The 18,482-nt window shown below is 41.5% G+C and overlaps 1 protein-coding gene across 2 annotated transcripts in view; it reads right to left on the minus strand.

The window, feature by feature from the left end:
• Window positions 1–2,005: 2,005 nt before the first annotated feature.
• ZNF112 (zinc finger protein 112) overlaps window positions 2,006–18,482 on the minus strand; it is a 35,214-nt gene continuing 18,737 nt past the window's right edge. For both annotated transcript variants that reach the window (XM_029924938.1, XM_029924939.1), the window contains 2 exons: window positions 17,781–17,876; window positions 2,006–5,411 (listed from right to left, as the gene is read on the minus strand). In XM_029924938.1, the coding sequence (XP_029780798.1) occupies window positions 2,914–5,411; window positions 17,781–17,876 (2,594 nt within the window). In that variant the 3' untranslated portion in view covers window positions 2,006–2,913. The remainder of the gene's footprint in view (window positions 5,412–17,780; window positions 17,877–18,482) is intronic.

Here is an 18,482-nt window from a genome sequence, read left to right on the forward strand (position 1 = left end):
CTTTGTTGAGCCTACTCATGAGTCCTTGAAAAGCATTTGACAAATTTATTTATAATAAAATATTTTATTTATATTTTATTTATAAAATCATTTATGATGAAAGTTTTTTCTCAAGAATTTCCTATTTGATTCTTTATTAATTTCCATTCAAGTTCCTTCATTTGTTCATGTATATTGTCTGCCCTTTTCACAAAAGCACTCAACACATCAATAAGTTATGTAAAAATTCCCTATTTCCAAAATATGGGTACATCACAGTGTCGTTTTGATTGAATGCCAAAGAACATGTATCAAATAGTAGAAACTGTAAATATTGGTTTTGCCTGGAACTGGCACAGCTACTCTAAGGTGTTAGGGTGAACCGATCTGGTCAGGAGCTAAGGTGGAAGTAGATTCTGTTGTTGAAATAGTTATCTTCAGCAGACCACTTCAACTTTTCCTAATGTGACCTGGTGCTTCGGGTGGGGGCTAGAGTGCTGGAGGATTTTTCTCAATGTCCCTTCTTTACCCTCAGCTTTTGGCCATCTCTGTGCACCTGTGCCATAGGAGTCTCTGTCCACATTCTTGCTGTTTTTCCAATGTAGCCTGCTACTGCTTGTCACTAGGAACAAGCTAGCCTATTTATGGGAAACAGATATTCTTTATTGTTTAGTCTCAGTCTTGAGTTGGGACTGGAGAGGACAGAGATCTGATGCATTTGGGGGAACTAGGTCTACATAACACTAAAAATGAGACAGAAGTTCTCTTCCTTCACCTGTGAGGAAAAAAAAGCAGGTGATACTGCTATCTTGCGAACAATCTAAAGACAAGAATTCACATAAAAGGACAGAGGTGAGAGGAGCCCAGACCCACGTCTTACAGTATCTGTATCTTTTCACTTATATGAACTGAGAAATATATTTAGTGTAAGCAACTCTAAGTTACATTTCTTGTTACTTAGAACTAAAAGAATCCTAAATGATAAAACCAGCATGAGCTTTCATGATTTTCCCTTGGAAGAAATGACAGTAAAGAAATGCATTAGAAACCCTAATTTCTGATATCATGCAACTTGACCTAGCACCTTGAAAGCCAGGGTAAGGGAGTGCCTTGATCACCCCATTCATCCAACGGGGGAAATCTGAGAAAAATTAGAATGTACCAGTTTATAACACTGCTGAGTTGTACTAGGGCATTCTAGGTTGCATGGCCTTTGAGACCTAAAGAAATTTCACAGGAAGATGAAGTTGCTGACACCTAATTTATCTGTATCCTTAGAAACCGAGAGAATTTTGAAAATTAACTTCAAGGATTTTATTCTTTAGTTTTGGTCACAATGCCATCTAGTGAAATAAAGGAATCACATTATGAATTCGTAAATACAAAGGATGACAGCTCAGTAGTTTGTTACTTTGGTAAATTGGTAAATGTTAATTGCAAGAACTTTTAGTGAAGTACAAAAAAAGTAAAGACTAAGCCGAAAGTTTGCTTGTCAGAGAAAACTGCTGTGTATATGATGGTGAGTAATCTTTCACACGTTATCTATTAAGCATGTATTTGAACATATATGTAGGCAGACAAATTAACTGGATATTTTTAAGGTACAACCCACATTTTCACTGACACAATACACATGATTCTTTCCTATCTTTAGAGATTGATTCCTTACTTTCTGTAATTCCATTTTATAAGAACTTGGGAAATATTTATTCAAACCCCTATTTCTTTTTAATTTAAAAACTACACCCACTGTACAGTTAAAAAAAATTTCCCCTCATTGTACAAATCCATTTGCATTATTAAAATGGCTTTATCATAAATTATTATTCTAAGTTTCCAGGTGAAATCAGTCAGATCAGTGTCATATGTATGAGATGAATCACTGGGTTCCACTTCTGAAGCCAAGACTATACTGTATGTTAATATGAATTTAAATTAAAACAAAAAGTTTCCAATAAAATTGACCAAAACAGAAGAAACCAGATCAAAAGAACTTGGACAGAAACATGAAGACTAAAAAAACAAAGTCTCGTAACTTTGACATTTATTAAGAAAGTATATTTCATAAGCAACAATTTCTGACATTGTGCAAATATTACAGTAAAACTCTGTCTTAACACACAGGGCAGGAGTAAAAAGTCAATTATGTAAAATGCAGTGTAACCAGAAACATTGTTTATCAGTTTGTACCGTCATTTAAAGTGCACCTATGTGTGTATGCACACACAGCGCTAAACTTAAACTGATGCAACACTGTATAGAGAGACCAAATGGAAGAATTCAGCTCATCCCTGGTTTAAGACAAGACAAAGGATGGGAGCCAATCCCAAGAGGGTTACAACCCAATTTGTGCAATTTTATATTACAATATTGCTTGATATTCTAGATCTCAAATAACATCATCCCACTTGGAGTGCTTAGGTTAAGGTTACTTGCAGGATGCCTCCTCCAAATACAGTTTTAAATGATTTTTGGGGGTAAATGAGCTAAACAAAAATTTCTAACATGATACTTTTATACATTTTTAGTCATTTAGTAAAAGGTACTGAGCACCTACACTGAGTTATGCAATGTCAATGTCATGGTTTTATAAATTCAGTCAATGAGTGAAGCCCCTTTTCTCATTAAGCTTAACATTAGAGTGGACACTGATTTAGGCACGCTCTTCATTGTACTTTTGTTACTCTGATATTTTCTAAGCCCTAGTACAATGATAGTTAAAGTCATGGGCAATGACTCTTAAAACTGTGAGGCAATCCCTTATGGAAACTCTCTAGTTAGAGGTCTCCACAGTGTGGCCTCCTGACTATGGTGGATGTGAAGGTTGGGCAGAAACATTACATTTTCATTAAAGAAATTGTTTCTACCATAAGAACGCTAGTGAGTGGGAAATTTCAGTTCCCACTTGAAGACTTCGAAACAAATAAGACTGTTTTACAGAACTTCATTTCCGTATGGATTCTCTGAGGAAGGATAACCCTTACCGTACTCTTCACTTTTATAGAATTTATCACCACTATGGACTCTCTGATGAATAAGTAGACCTGAGCTCCAGCGGAAACCCTTCCCACACGCATCACATTTGTATGGTTTCTCGCCGGTGTGGACTCTCTGATGAGCCTGAAGGTTTGATCTCTGACTGAAGCCCTTTCCGCACACCTCACATTTGTATGGTTTTTCCCCAGTGTGGACTCTGTAATGAGCTTGAAGACTTGAAAACCCACTGAAACCCTTACCACACTGTTCACATTTATAGGGCCTCCCTTCTGTGTGGACCCTCTGATGTGCTTGAAGACGTGAACTCTCACTGAAGCCCTTTGTGCACACCTCACATTTGTATGGCTTCCCGCCTGTGTGGACCCTCTGATGTGCTTCGAGACGTGAACTCTGACTAAAACCCTTCCCACACATCTCACATTTATATGGTTTCACCCTAGTGTGGACTCGTTGATGGCCTTGAAGATATGCTCTCTGACTGAAGCCCTTCCCACATAACTCACATATATATGGTCTTTCTCCAGTGTGGACACTCTGATGGCTCTGAAGGTATGATCTCTGACTGAAGCTCTTCCCACACTCATCACATTGGTACGGCTTCTCTCCCGTGTGGACTCTCTGATGGGCCAGGAGAGTTGAGGCCTTACTGAAGCCCTTACCACATTCTCCACATTTATAGGGTTTCTCCCCTGTGTGAACCCTCTGATGAATTTGAAGATTGAAGCTCCAACTGAATCCCTTCCCACACTCCTCACATTTGAATGGTTTTTCTCCAGTGTGGACCCTCTGATGGCCTTGAAGGTGTGAACTCCGACTGAAGCCCTTCCCGCACTCCTCACACTTGTATGGTTTTTCTCCAGTGTGAACTCGCTGGTGGCCTTGAAGGTATGAATTGCGACTGAAGCCCTTCCCACACTCCTCACATTTGTATGGTTTTTCTCCAGTGTGGACTCTCTGATGAGCTTGAAGGTATGAACTCCGACTGAAGCCCTTATCACACTCCTCACATTTATAAGGTTTCTCTCCTGTGTGCACTCTCTGGTGAACATTAAGAACTGATCTATGACTGAAGGCTTTACCACACGCATTGCATTTGTATGGCTTCTCTCCAGTGTGGACTCTCTGATGATCTTTAAGTTTTGAACTCCAGTTGAAGCCATTCCCACAGTCCTTGTAAGCTTTCTCTCCAGTGTGAGTTTTCTGATGACCTTGAAGATATGAATTTTGGCTGAAGCTGTTACCACAGGCATAATGCTTATATGGTTGTTCCTTGGTATGGACTATCTGAAGGTCCTGTAAACGTGGGTCCAGACTGAACTTATTACCACACTCCTCAGAATTATAAGGAATCTCTTCCATGTGAACTCTATGTTGAATGTTAAGATTTGAGCTACGAAGAAAACCCTTCTCATATTCCATGTCTGCGTAGAGCTCCTCTCCAGTGTGGATCTTCTGGTAGACTTGAAGACAAGAACTCTGATTAAAGACATTCCCATTCTCATATTCAAGGGGCTTCTCCATTGTATAGACCCTAAAAATACTATTAAGGTCTAAGCTACGATTCAAGGCTTTCTCATAAATACTGCATCTGTAGGACGGCTCTCCCGTGTGAGTAAGTTCACGGGTGTTAAGAGAGGAGTGCTGGCTGAAGCTCTCACGGTACCCACGTTTACAAGGCCTCTCTCCTGTGTGCGCTCTCAGACAGGATTGCACGTGTGAACTCTCAAAAACGCAATCATCTCTTCCATGAACACTTTGATGAATGCGAGGAACTGAACTATAGCTGCAGCCCTTTCCACATGGACGGTGGGTATGGGTTTTTCCTTCTAAGTGTAACTGCTGATAAACTTCAGAGTTGGAGTCATGGCCGAAAGCTTTTCTGTACTCCTTACAGGAGTAGGGCTTTTGCCCCGTTCTGATTAAGCCTTGATTAAGCAGCGAAACCTTCACGAGGTTTTCCCCACAGTCATGGCAGCTGTAGTTTTTTTCTGGTCTGCGTACTCCCAGACTATCATTGTGTGGGGTGCTCCAACTGGTGCTGTCACACTTACAGAAGTTATTTTTCATCAGGAGCTGTTGACATCTACACTGATAATTATGTGACTCTGCCAGATACGTTTTCCTCCAAGAATGCTGGGCTCTCCAAGACAGAAATTCTTGACTTTTTAGGCAATTGGAAACATCCTCCATATGAGTCAATATATAGTTCTCGTCTTCAGGAATATGCACCGGCACTCCCGCCCAAACCTGGCAGGGGAAGCCACCTCGGTTCTGCAACTGAGAAGCGTTCCTTTGAAAGCTTTTCATGGCATCTTGACACGGGGTTAACCCGCCGGCACCTTTCTGCCAGGTCTTCCAGGAAGAAAGCTCTTTGGGGGAAATGGAGCCGAATCCCACTGCTTGGCTACTCTCCATATTACGTTGACTCTTGGTTCCTATAATGATAAAGAGAATTTAGATAGGTTTTTATCTAAATAAAATAGTAATATGTTTTTATTCAGAGGCTTTAAGATTTTGTGCTTAGATCACAACATGAAATTACAGGAAAATTCATGTTACTACTCCTAAGAATACATAGGGGCGCCTGGGTGGCTCTGACTGAGCTTCTGACTTCGGTTCAGGTCATGAGCTCACCGCTCGTGGGTTCCAGCCCCGCTTCGGGCTCTGTGCTGACGGCTCAGAACCTGGAACCTGCTTTGGATTCTGTGTCTCCGTCTCTCTCAGCCCCTCCCCCGCTCGCACTCTCTCTCGCTCTCAAAAATGTATATTTTGAAAAATTAAAAAACTACTTAGGGGCGCCTGGGTGGCTCAGTCGGTTAAGCCTCCGACTTCGGCTCAGGTCAGATCTCACATTCATGGGTTCGAGCCCCGCGTCAGGCTCTGTGCTGACAGCTAGCTCAGAGCCTGGAGCCTGCTTCCATGTCTGTGTCTCCTTCTCTCTCTCTGCCCCTCCCCCTCTCATGCTCTGTCTCTCTCTGTATCAAATAAATAAAAAACATTAAAAAAATCTAAAAAAAAACCTACCTAGAAAATGGCTTTTCTTCAGTTATATCAGGACTGTAAGTAAGGTCCACATAATTCAAGCTATCTGTATGCCTCAAAATCAGGGATTTGCAATGCAACCAGAAAACACCAAACATCCAAAAGGTCCAGTAAAACCATACACATACTATTATGGGTTTATAATGAGTTGCATGGAGATGCCAAGAAAGGGGTATTCTCAAGTTGGGAAGAATGTAGATGCAAGCGGACAAAACTTTTTTTCCCTCTGGCATGTGGATATGGCAATGTTTTTGCCTGTGTGTGTGTGAGGAGATAGTGTTAATGCTGTGCTATGCATGAGGCACATTCTATAAGCTATTTATCATCGTGAGAATAATAAATTCTTCTAAGTCACTGTAAGCCATATCACTTTCGACTCTTTTCAAAAGATATTTCACCGGGTGCCTGGGTGGCCCAGTCAGTTGAGCATCCAACTTCGGCTCAGGTCATGAGCTCACTGCTCGTGAGTTGGAGCCCCACAGCGGGCTCTGTGCTGACAGCTCAGAGTCTGGAGCCTGCTTTGGATCCTGTGTCTCCCTCTCTCTCTCTATCTACCCCTCTTCTGCTCATGCTCTGTCTCTCTCTGTCTCAAAAATAAACATTAAAAAATATTTTTAAAAAAGATTCTTCACAATTAGCAAGGTCAGAATGTGAAATACTGTGACAATTCAACTCCAAAGACATCAGGAAAAAAAAAAAAAAGGCTGCAGGAGGTGAGCACAGCCAGGTTTCCTGGCACCTGTAGGTGTACTTTGAGGCAAATCATCAAAAACCAAAAACTCAATGAACGTTGACTTTGGCTTGTGTCCTTTTAATGGAAAAATAATGTTCGGAGAATTTGAAGCACCGGAAAGGGGAAGACAAGGCACACTTGAGTAAAAACGGTTTGTCGCTTAGTTGTTAACAGGCAGCTTCCTAGCAGACAGCGGATCCTCAAATCCTGGTAAGAGGATCCTCCCTACGGACGCTGGATTCAGCAGGGCTGATGTCATAACATCTACTCTCCTACCACCCGGCAGCACATTAATTCTCCACAGCAGCCAGAGAAGAAGGCAGCAAAACAGGATTCTTTTCATACATGAATACTATTCTCAAACATAATCATTCTTCCTTTTCTATTTGTGTCTGTCTGTCTGTCCACACGGGAATGTATTATCTACAAGGATAACTCCAGCAAGTAGGAGTTACTCAATAAGCACATAATGAATATATCAGGAAGTGAATCACTGTCACTCTTCGAACTAAGAGGGCATGAAGATGTGTAGATTTTCATGGGAGAGTGGTGATGGCAATTTTGCCCCAAAACTGAAAAGCTGTAGGAGAGGCAGGGCTGCACTTGGCCTATCACCTGTGGGTGACAAAAGCAAAGGTCACAGGAATCCCTTCTGGATTGGGGCTTTTTATTTTTAAAATAACTCAAAATAGTGTATGTCTTCTTGTATAAAATCTTACCAGTAGGGGTGCCTGGGGGGCTCAGATGGTTAAGCGTCTGACTTCAGCTCAGGTCATGATCTTACAGTTTGTGAGTTCAAGCTCCATATCAGGCTCTGTGCTGATAGCTCAGAGCCTGGAGCCTGTCTTCGGATTCTGTGTCTCCCTTACTCTCTGACCTTCCCCCACTCTCACTCTGTCTCTCTCTCAAAAATAAACATTTAAAGAAAAGTTTTAAAAAAATCTTACCAGTAGACCCATACTATCCCCAACTTTATTATTTTTTTTTTAAGTTTTGCATCTTATTATTTTTTTCCAATTGAGAATTTTTTATTAAGGTTATTTTTTTCCATAAACATTTTTAAAATTTAAATTCAAGTTCATTAACATACCATGTAGTCTTGGATTTAGGAGCAAAACCCAGTGATTTGTCTCTTACATAGGACACCCAGTGCTCATCCCGAAAAGTGCCCCCTTAATGTCCGACACCCATTTAACACATTCCCCCCCCCACTTCCCCTACAATCCCCAACTTTAAAAGAAAGAAACAAAAGAAACAAAATGCCACACTGACGACTGGGGTGGCGCCAGGCTGTGCGACACTGCGGTGACTGCAGGGGGCACTTTATGGCTCACCCATGCCTACTCCTCTCAGTACTTAACCCAAATGCTCAGCAATGTCTCTGGCTTCTCAAAAGCAGAATTTCCAGTTATTACACTAATATTTTATCACTTAAACATGAAATGAAGGGACATACTACAGGAGGCGGAAAAAGTAAATAGCCTGTATGTGAGAAGTTGGGCATCCAGCTAGAGCTCATCATAATCCTTGTAGTTTTGTTGGTGTCATCAAAAGCACTCAGTATATACCCATAAAGATACAGCTCAATACGCTGCATCTTCTGGGACCGACACGGGGGCGCGAGGACACGGAAGAGGCTTGCTGGTCAAAACCCAATTGTTGACCAAAAACTCTTTCAATAGACACTTGTATGTAATTTTTGACATGACCGTCTCAAACACTTAAGAGATTAAAGTGTCTTCTTGACCAGTGGCTTTACAATGGTAAAGCAATACAGGAGGGGGGAAAAAGGCCATTTCACTTAGTTTCAGGCTTCATGGAAAAGATCACTCATTGAACGACATTAACGTTAGTTTCCTTTAGCCAGTGGCGTGTCCTGAAACAGCGGGTCATCGCCTTTCCTCTCTCAACGCCTAAGTTCTCTCATAGTGTCCATGGCAAGGGGCTGAGAAGAAATTGGGTTAAGTCAAATTCATAAGTGAACTGATTTGGAGAAAATACGCACTGCAAAAGAGCGCTAAATTATCTCATTAAAAGGCACTTGGGTGGCTCAGTAAGGGGGGCACCTGACTCTGGCTCAGGTCACGATCCCAGGATCGTGGGATGGATGCCTGCATGGGGCTCCGCACTGGCGAGCCCGCCTAAGATTCTCTCTCTCTCTCCTGACTCCTCCCAAGCTTGTTGCTCTCTCTCCCTCTCCCTCTCCCTCTCTCTCTTTCTCTCAAAAAGAAACACTCATTTGAAGAAAGCTGAGAATTTATTTCATCTTCTTAGTAATCCTGATTTAGAGTTTGAGAAAGTCAATCATTCCAACATCCTCTATGAACCAATTCAATAACAAAAATTTTATGTGTTGTAAATACCAAATAATCCCTTTAAATAGTTAGCTATAACGAATTAAGAGAAGAAAATCTCAGTTTAGACTTTCTTTTTTTCTTCTCCTTTAATGTAAGTTAGTCAAGAATATCAACTCAGGCAATCCAGGCTATGATGAGCCTGCATTCTTACTGAGCTCTTTAGATAGTAAGAGAAACTAAGGGATTTTGCAGGCAGTAGAGGATAAAGTAACAACAACGTTTTGATTACAAATACTTACAAAGCTGGCCACTCTCCTAACCACATCTGAGACTTAGCTCTGTCACAGTGTATCTAACCTTTGGTGGATTTCATGTCTATCTCCACTGCTTTACCCCACAACTAAATGAGTTCCTTCTTTTTGGAGGGTTATTAATTATCGATTCAATTTCTTTAACAGATACAGGCTTACTCAGATGGCCTATTTCTTCTTGGATAAGTTTTGACAAGTTATGTCTTTCACGGAATTGGTCCGTTTCATCGTGGCTGTCATATGTGTGCAGAGTTGGTCCACAGAATTCCTTTCTTACTCCTTTAATGCCCAGAGGACCTGGGCGATGTCCCCTCTCGCGTGTCTGATAGGAGTAATTTGTATCCTCTTTCTTTCTTTCTTTCTTAGTTTGCCAGGCTACAAGCTTACTAGTTTTAATTATTTTTCAAAGAACCAGTCTTTGTTTTCATTTTTTTTTCTCCAACGGTTTCCTGGTTTTTACTTGATTTCTGCTCTAAGTCTTTTTATTTCTTTTCTTCTGCTTACTTTGGATTTAATTTGCTCTTCTTTTTCTAGTTTTCTAAGGGAGGAGCTTAGACAATTGATTTTAGATCTTTCTTCTAATATATGCCTTCAGGGCTTTAACTTTCCCTCCTAGCACTGCTTTCTCTGCATCCTACACATTTTTATGAGCTGTGTTTTTCATTTTCATTTAGTTCAAAATATTTTTTAAATGTCTCTTGGGATTCTACTTCGACTCCTGTATTATTTAGAAGTATGATGTTGAATCTCCATGTATTTCGGGATTTCATTTATTGATTTCTAGTATAATTCACTGTGGTCTGAGGGCACATTTGTATGATTTGTATTCTTTTAAATTTGTTAAGGAGTGTCTTATGGCCCAGAATGTGGTCTATCTTGGTGAATGCCCCACATGAGCTTGAGAAGAATTCTCTTTCTAGTCATCCACGTTAAAAATGGCTCTGACACCAAACTCCATGCCACAAAACTATAATTTCAGAATCAGAGTTTTAATTCAGTCTACAGGGGAAACATATAATGTACGAAAACAAGAACAGGCTACATAGAGTGGGAGCAGAGAGGGTGAGGTGCAGAAAACAAAGACACCCCTTTATATGAGAGCATAAAATTGGCCAGCCATCACAGCCTGAGATCTGGTATCAGATCCACTATTAATGATCAAAAGTTATTAAACATATGTACAATTTAAAAAATGGATTTGCCATTTTATCCATTTTTTTCTGTATGTCTGAAGTTAGTTAAGGCAAATGTGGCAAGTTTTCTATTAAAAAGTAAATTCTAGCGAGGAATTGTCATTCTGGGTTAACATGTTTGGCACATGTAAGACATCATTACACACTTATGAAAAGGTTGTGTTAAAACCTAAGGTTTAGTTACGGTTAAGCTGACATACCAAGCTAGGTTACAAGTGTAGCAATTAACAACACAGTGATGTGTGATATTCCAATTAAGCCATAAAAGAATAAAATTGTCAAAGGAAACAGAGAGAACAGCTTCGGGGACCTACTGATAGGCATGGGAAGTTTCTTTGTTCAGTGTCAGGTAACTATAACCTAACGGAAGCAGAGTTAAAGATGAGGAATGCTTACAGGCTGTTTCTAAGAAAAACACGAGCTTCTCAGCTGTTCTTTTTCACTGTGGGGAGTGACAAACAACCTGAGACACAGAAGGAGATCAGAGTACAAGAAGAGATCTATGAGGGGGGCGCCTGGGTGGCTCAGTCGGTTAAGCGTCCGTCTTTGGCTCAGGTCCTGGTCTCACGGTTCGTGGGTTCAAGCCCCGCGTTGGGCTCTGTGCTGACAGCTCAGAGCCTGGAGCCTGCTTCACATTCTGTGTCTCCTTCTCTCTCTGTCCCTCCCCCGCTTATGCTCTGTCTCTCTCTCTCTCTCAAGAATAAATAGAACATTAAGACATTTTAAAAAATATCCAAGATATTCAAAGATAGTGCTGAAGAAAGCTGGCCCACCAGTACACTCATGGATTCGTGCTATGAAGCAAGGGAAGCTGCAGTACTGAAAGAGCTTAACACATGCTCTGAAAATACTATGGTCTTCGTAGAAGGGCAAGTTCCTTTCTCCGTTTCCTAAAGGTGCTCAAATGGTGGTTCCAGCCTCAGGGTCCCTCAGGACGCCAGGACGCCAGAAGAATGATCAGAAGAGAGGAGCTGGGCCACGCTGGGGGGCGTATGTGGGCAGGTGCGTGTGTGTGGTGCACACCCATGTACACTCGTGTGTTCGCTGTTCCCAGTAATGGTGGTTGACAGACATAATAATCCCACAACACTCCTCCTGGTGGATTTGACACCCTTCCCATGTGCTTTGGAGTCTGTCCTGATGTCCCCCGACTTTCTAGGAGCCTCAAGAGTAGACAGGACTAAAAACCAGGAAGCACGAGATACACTTAGTGCCTCTTGAGAAATCAGAAACCTAGGGCCACAGGGACTGCTGTCAAGAACGTGCCAATCCAGACTGGCGAGAGGGAGCATGGATTCCGTGTGGCCTCTTGCCAAGTACTGTCCTATGGGCTCCCTGATATGCAGAGGGGCTGCCTTCCAGTCTCTTCCCACAGAGAAAAGAAAACTTTCCAAATACTTCCTGCAAGATAACTTGCATGGAGCCCCTTCTGACGTGACAGATGGAGATTACTGTAAGTAAGGATCTCATGGTTAACAGAGTGGATGACACTGAAAAATGAGAAAACAAATAATTTGCTATAGAAAAAAAGGGAGAAAGAAAGGAAAAGCCCAGAGGCCTTTGGTTTATGAACAATGATGGCAGCCTGGCCTTCGGGGCGGACACTTCTCTCTCTTTCCAACCCCCTTGGGAGCTTCAGATTACACCAAAGCACCCAGCACTGTTGCGGTGCAGTGCGGGTAAAGGGTCGGCCACCCTTCGGAGCGCCTGGGGACTGTGACGCCTCATGGCAGCGACGCCGGCAGGTGGCTCCAACAGGCTGCGGACGCTGCACCTCTGGCAGAATTAACCAGGCAATTCCATGAAACAGATCTTGTTTGCATATGTGGGTTGATAAAACTGACTTTATGTAGACGTGGATTTACAAATCACTTGTTTTACTGGAAGTAGAATTATTTTTCTTATCACTTTCCAAACAGAAGCTAAATTTAATGACTGGCGGGGAAGGTTGGCCATCTGAGAAGATTTCGAGGCCCTGTCCGATGGGTTTGGCCCGGTGGCCTGCAACGGCACGAGAACACGAAATCGGCGAGGCTTAGAATCAATGTAGTAGATTACGACACGCGACTAAGAAAAACGCCCAGAAGATCTCAGAGGCACACCGCATGCCCTGCACGCCAGGGTATCACTGCGTGAAACGCTCAGATCAGAGTGCAGATTGTGTGCATATTCATGAGTCTGTACAGGGTTACGTTATATACGGAGGGACACGGCTGAGAAAGCATGAAAACCACTGGTCTAAAGATCTGAGGGAGGTATAAAGTTCATGTCAAAACAACTGTAAGGCGCAGATGCAAAATTTAAATGTGGGAACACGGAAAGATATATCAGCAGGTAGTTTGTGCCTCTTTGTTTCACACCTACGTGGGTGTAAGTTTCCAACTATAAGGAACAAATTACCACCTGAAATCATATTCTTTCTCTCCCTCAGGATATGTGAGCCCTGAGAATTCGGCTTCTTTTTTCAGCTGGTAATGGTCACCAGTTGAAAGTTATTTACTGGATCCTTAGTAAGTGAAGACTTGAAAACCATCCAAAATCGACCTTAACCGGTGTTTGTTTCATGGTTAACCTGGAGGGAATGAAGATGAGGAAGTACGTAGTCACTTGTGATGCACTCTGGACACACGCTCATTTTGGAACTCTTGTTTTCCTCGCCCTGCATCTTCCTTGCCTGACCCAGATAAAGGGGATCCCGAGAATCAGGTGGGTGCTGACTTCGGCCAAGATGGATGGGGGGTAACTTAGCAAACGTGGCAAGGAAACGAACAGCTTAGAAACCATTATTTATTGACATCTTTCTCTTTCCTAATGTAAATGGCAATATTTCTCCCATGGGAGACCAAGAGAGTGGCTACAAGAACAGTAATTTTCAGGACTACAAGAAAAAAATAAATTTAAAAAGTGATACGAAAATACTAATTTGAAGGGATACCTGCACTCCGATGTTTACAGCAGCCCCATCAACAATAGCCAAACTATGGAAAGAGCCCAAATGTCCATCGGCTGAGGAATGGACAAAGAAAATGGGGTATATATGTTTTATTCTTTGTGTTTTTTTTTTTTTAGTAGGCTTCACACCTACCATGGAGCCCAATGTGGGGATTGAACTCACGACTCTGAGATCAAGTCCTGCATAGGACTCTGTGTTGAGCCTGGAGCCTCTCTTCCTCTACCCCCTACCCCTGCTCACTCTGTTATAAACTAAAGGCCTGAGCTGAAATCAAGTGTCAGACTTAACACACTGAGCCACTCAGGCACCCTAAAAATGGCTAAATGATGCACGTTACAGCCATATAATATTACACAGCCATGATTTTTTTTTAAAGTGATAATCTCAGACTGGGTGGTATTTCCCCAAGGTATCATGAGAGAGAAAAATTGGCATATTAAAATTAGCTAATTAAATTAAATAAAAATTAGTATATTGAAAATATAAAGAATATATTTTATCTAAAGAATGTACTATAGCATGTGTGACCCTGCATCTTAACTGAGGATGGCCGCAAAAATTACAGAAGTGAACTACTTTGCTCTGAAAATTCCTACTGGCTCCTTCCCACCCAGGAGCACTCTTAGCTACAGAGTTGTAACAATGGCTTTTGATGTCAGAGTCTTGAGGACTCGAGAAGCATTACTAAAATGTTTGGACTCACACAAATGTCTAACTTGAAAATTCTACTTCCAAAAGAAATTTATAGGCCAATATCCCTGATGAACACAGTTGCAAAAATCCTTAACAAATCTTAGCAAACTGAATTCAACAATGCATTAAAAAGATCATACACCATGATCAAGTGGAATTTATTCCAGGGATGCAAGGATGGTTCAACATTCTCGAATCAGTCAATATGATACAACAGATTAACAAAATAAAGGATAAAAATCATATGATCATCTTAGATGCAGCACAAGCATCTGACAAAATTTGACATCCACTGATGATAAAAACTCTCAAGGAAGTAGGTAAAAAGAGAACATAGCTCAACATAATAAAGGCTATATATGAAAAGCCCATAGATACTATCATACAATGAAAAGCCGAAAGCTTTTCCTCAAAGCTTAGGAACAAAACAAGGATGTCCACTCTCACCACTTTATACAATATAGTACTGGAAGTCTAGCCAGAGAAATTAGGCAAGAAAAAGAAATATGAGGCACCTGAATTAGAAAGGAAGAGGTAAAACTGTCACTATTGCCAATGACATATTATATATAGAAGCCTAAAGGCTCCACACACACAAAAAACTATTAGAATAAATGAATTCAGTAAAGTTGCAGAATAAAAAAATCAATACACAAATAGCTGGGTGTTTGTTTAAACTAATGACTAACTATCAGACAGAGAAATTAAGAAAACAATCCCATTTACAATTACATCAAAAAGAAGAAAATACCTAGGGATAAATGTAACTGAGGAAGTAAGACCTATATATTGGAAAAATTACAAGACTCAAAATTAATGAAAACAAGACTTACTGAAAGAATTTGAAGAAGACACAAATAAATGGTAAGGTATTCTATGTTCATGGATTGGAAGAATTAATATTGTTCAAATGTCCACACTACACAAAGCAATCTACATATTCAATATAATCCCTAACAAAATTCCAAAGGTATTTTCCACAGAAATAGAACTAACAACCCTAAAATCTGTATGATGAAAGATCCCAAATAGCCAAGGCAATCTTCAGAAAGAACAAAAGCAGATGGACCAAATTCCCTGATTTCAAACTATGCTACAACGCTACAGTAGTTAGGATAGTAAGGTACTGGTATAAAAAAGGACACAGCAAATCAATGGAACACAAGAGAGAGCCCAGAAATAAACCCATACACATATAGTCAATTCATTTACAACAAAGGAGACAAGAACGCACAAGGGGAAAGAAGTCTCCTCAGTAAGGGGTGCTAGGAAAATCGGACAGCTACCTGCAAAAGAAGGAACCTGGACAACTGTCTTACACTGTGCACAAAAATTAACTGAAAATGGATAAGGACTTGAACGGAAGACTACAACCATGAAACGCCTAGAAGAAAACACAGGCAGTAAGCTCCTTGACAAAGATAGGTCTTGATTTTTAAAAATCTGACACTAAAAGCAAAAGCAACAAAAGCAAAAATAAAAAGCGGGACTGCATTAAACTCAAAAGATTCTGCTCAGTTCAGTGAGCCATCAAAAACAGGCAGCCGACGGAATGGGGGAAATTACTGCAAATCGTGCCGCCGATAAGGGGCTAATGACAAAATATATGAATAACTCACAACTCAATAGCAAGAAACCCCAAACAATCCAATTAGAAGATGGGCAGAAGATCTGAACGAACATTTTTCCAAAAGACACATGGATGGCCCATAGGTACGTGAAAACATCATTAACCATCAGGGAAATACGAATCCAAACCGTCATGAGGTGTCACTTCACACCTGTTACAATGGCTAGTGTCAAGAAAGACAAGAAGAAGTAACAAGTGTTGACCAGGATGCAGAGAAAAGGGACCCCATGTGCACTGCTGGTGGAAACGTAAACTCGTGCAACCAGTACAGAAAACAGTATGGAGCTTCCTCAAAACATTAAAAAGAGAAATACCATGTGATCCAGTAATTCCACTGCTGGGGACTTATCTGAAGAAAACGAAAACACTAATTCGAAAAAACATACAAACCCCCACATTCACTGCAGCATTATTCACAACAGCCAAGATATGGAAACAATCTAAGTGCCCACTGATAGATTAATGGATAAAAATTGTGATATTTACACATATATCTATATATCATTATATTATATATTAGTATATATCATATATGACATAAATATATGACATGTATAATACATTTACATAATAATATATAAATAATAAATAAAATGGAATATCATTCAGCCATAAGAAAGAAAAGAATCCTGCCATTTGTGACAACATGGATGGACCTCGAGGACATTATGCTGGGTAAAGTAAGTCAGACAGAGAAAGACAAACATCATATGATCTCTCTTAAAGAATTTTAAAAACAACAACAACAAGAAAACACCAACCTTGCAGACATAGAGAACAGACGATGGTTTTGAGAGAACAGGGATGGGGTAGGAGAAATAGGTGAACTGATGGTTTTGTGGGTTATTTTAAGTTTAAACAAATGAATAAGAATTTTAAGGGGTGCCTGGGCGGTTCAGTCGGTTAAGTGTCCAACTTGGGCTCAGGTCATGATCTCACGCTTCATGGGTTCGAGCCCCACATGGGCTCTGTGCTGACAGCTCTGAGTCTGAATCCTGCTTCAGATTCTGTCTCTCTCTCTCTTTCTCTCTCTGCCCTTCCTCCACTCACATACACACACTCTCTCTCTCTCTTTCTCTCTCAAAAATAAATATACATCTAAAAATTAACAACAAAAAAAAGAATCTTAAGAAAACCGGGGCACCTGGGTGGCTGAGCTGGTTAAGTGGCCAGCTCTTGAGCCGGCTCAGGCCGTGGTCTCACAGTTCGTGGGACGGAGCCCTGCATCCACGCTATCGGTGCAGAGCTGCTTGGGATTCTCTCTCTCCTTCTCTCTCTTCCCCTCCCCTGCTCACACATTCTCTCTTTTTCTCAAAATAAAGAAATAAACTTTAAAAAATTTAAAAAAAAAGAATTTTAAGCAAAACTGTAGTGAGGTCAAGAGACTTTTCAGATGCTAGAGGATGGAGAGAGAGGACAGACTGCAAAGATAAGGGTCAGGCATCTGAATAGGAAATCAGTGCAGGAGTGCCTGGGCAGGACCGACCGTGGTGCCGCTCTGATCACTTTTCATACCGACTTTGGTCGACTGGCTGGCCTCACCCTCGTGAGAACAGCGGCTACGAGTCCATCAATGCTCAAGGACACCTACACGATTAGAATCAGGACAGGCATTCGTCAGAAAACAAACAATATTCTGGAGTACCCTTCAATTGTGCAGCTTTATTTTATACCTGCCTCAGGGGGACTGAAGACAGCGAGGCCACACCTCTATTAACCAAGTCATTCATTCGAGGCAAAGAGAGAAGCACCTCAAGTGAGCTGAAGCAGAAGCGTGACCATGACGGGTGTCCGGGCAGCCGTGGGGCAGCTCGGAACAGCATGGATGAGCGGAAATAAACAATCGCAGGGAAAACGGGGAACGCCAGGGGAGGCCGAGGGGCCTGACGCGCTCTGACTCACGTCTTAGGAGAGGCTGGCTAGCTGCTCTGTTACCGCGGGGCGCCTCTTACCTAAACACCCCTCTCTCTGGGTTTCCGGCTCCGTCATCAACAGCTTTTCTTCCTTCTCCAACTGGGTTATGAGCTCTGGTTTGAAGGGCTGATTCCCTGCGGAAGGGCAAGGACAGCAGAAGTTTTAAGTTTCGACGAAATCCAATTGATCTTTTGTTTTCTTTTCTGAATCATGCTTTTGGTGTCTAAGAACTCTCTGCCTAACCCAAGGTCATGAAGAATTTCTCCTGTGTTTCCTTCTAGAAGTTTCACGCTTTTACATTTTCCATTCGGTCTCTTATTCATTTTGAGTTAATTTCTGGTGAGGCGAGAGGCAGTGATATAGATGCATACAGAAGTCCAAATGTTTCCTCACCCTCTGTTGGAAAGACTATACTTTTGGGGCGCCTGGGTGGCTCACTCGGTTAAGAGTCCAACTTCAGCTCAGGTCATGATCTCATGGTTCGTGGGTTCAAGCCCCATGTCAGGCTCTGTGCTGACAGTTCAGAGTCTGGAGCCTGCTTGGGATTCTGTGTCTCCGTCTCTCTCTGCCCCTCCCCTGCTTGTGCTCTGTCTCCGTCTCTCAAAAATAAATAAACATTAAAAAAGAAAAAGACTATACTTTATCCACTAAATTGCTGTGGCACTTGGAATGCATCTAAAATGGTTTCACAATGGCTTCTTCCATATCATTACAATAAGCAAATCCACTAAAAATTGCTC

The sequence above is a fragment of the Suricata suricatta genome, chromosome 16 (assembly GCF_006229205.1).
Source record: "Suricata suricatta isolate VVHF042 chromosome 16, meerkat_22Aug2017_6uvM2_HiC, whole genome shotgun sequence".
Taxonomy (NCBI): Eukaryota; Metazoa; Chordata; class Mammalia; order Carnivora; family Herpestidae; genus Suricata; species Suricata suricatta.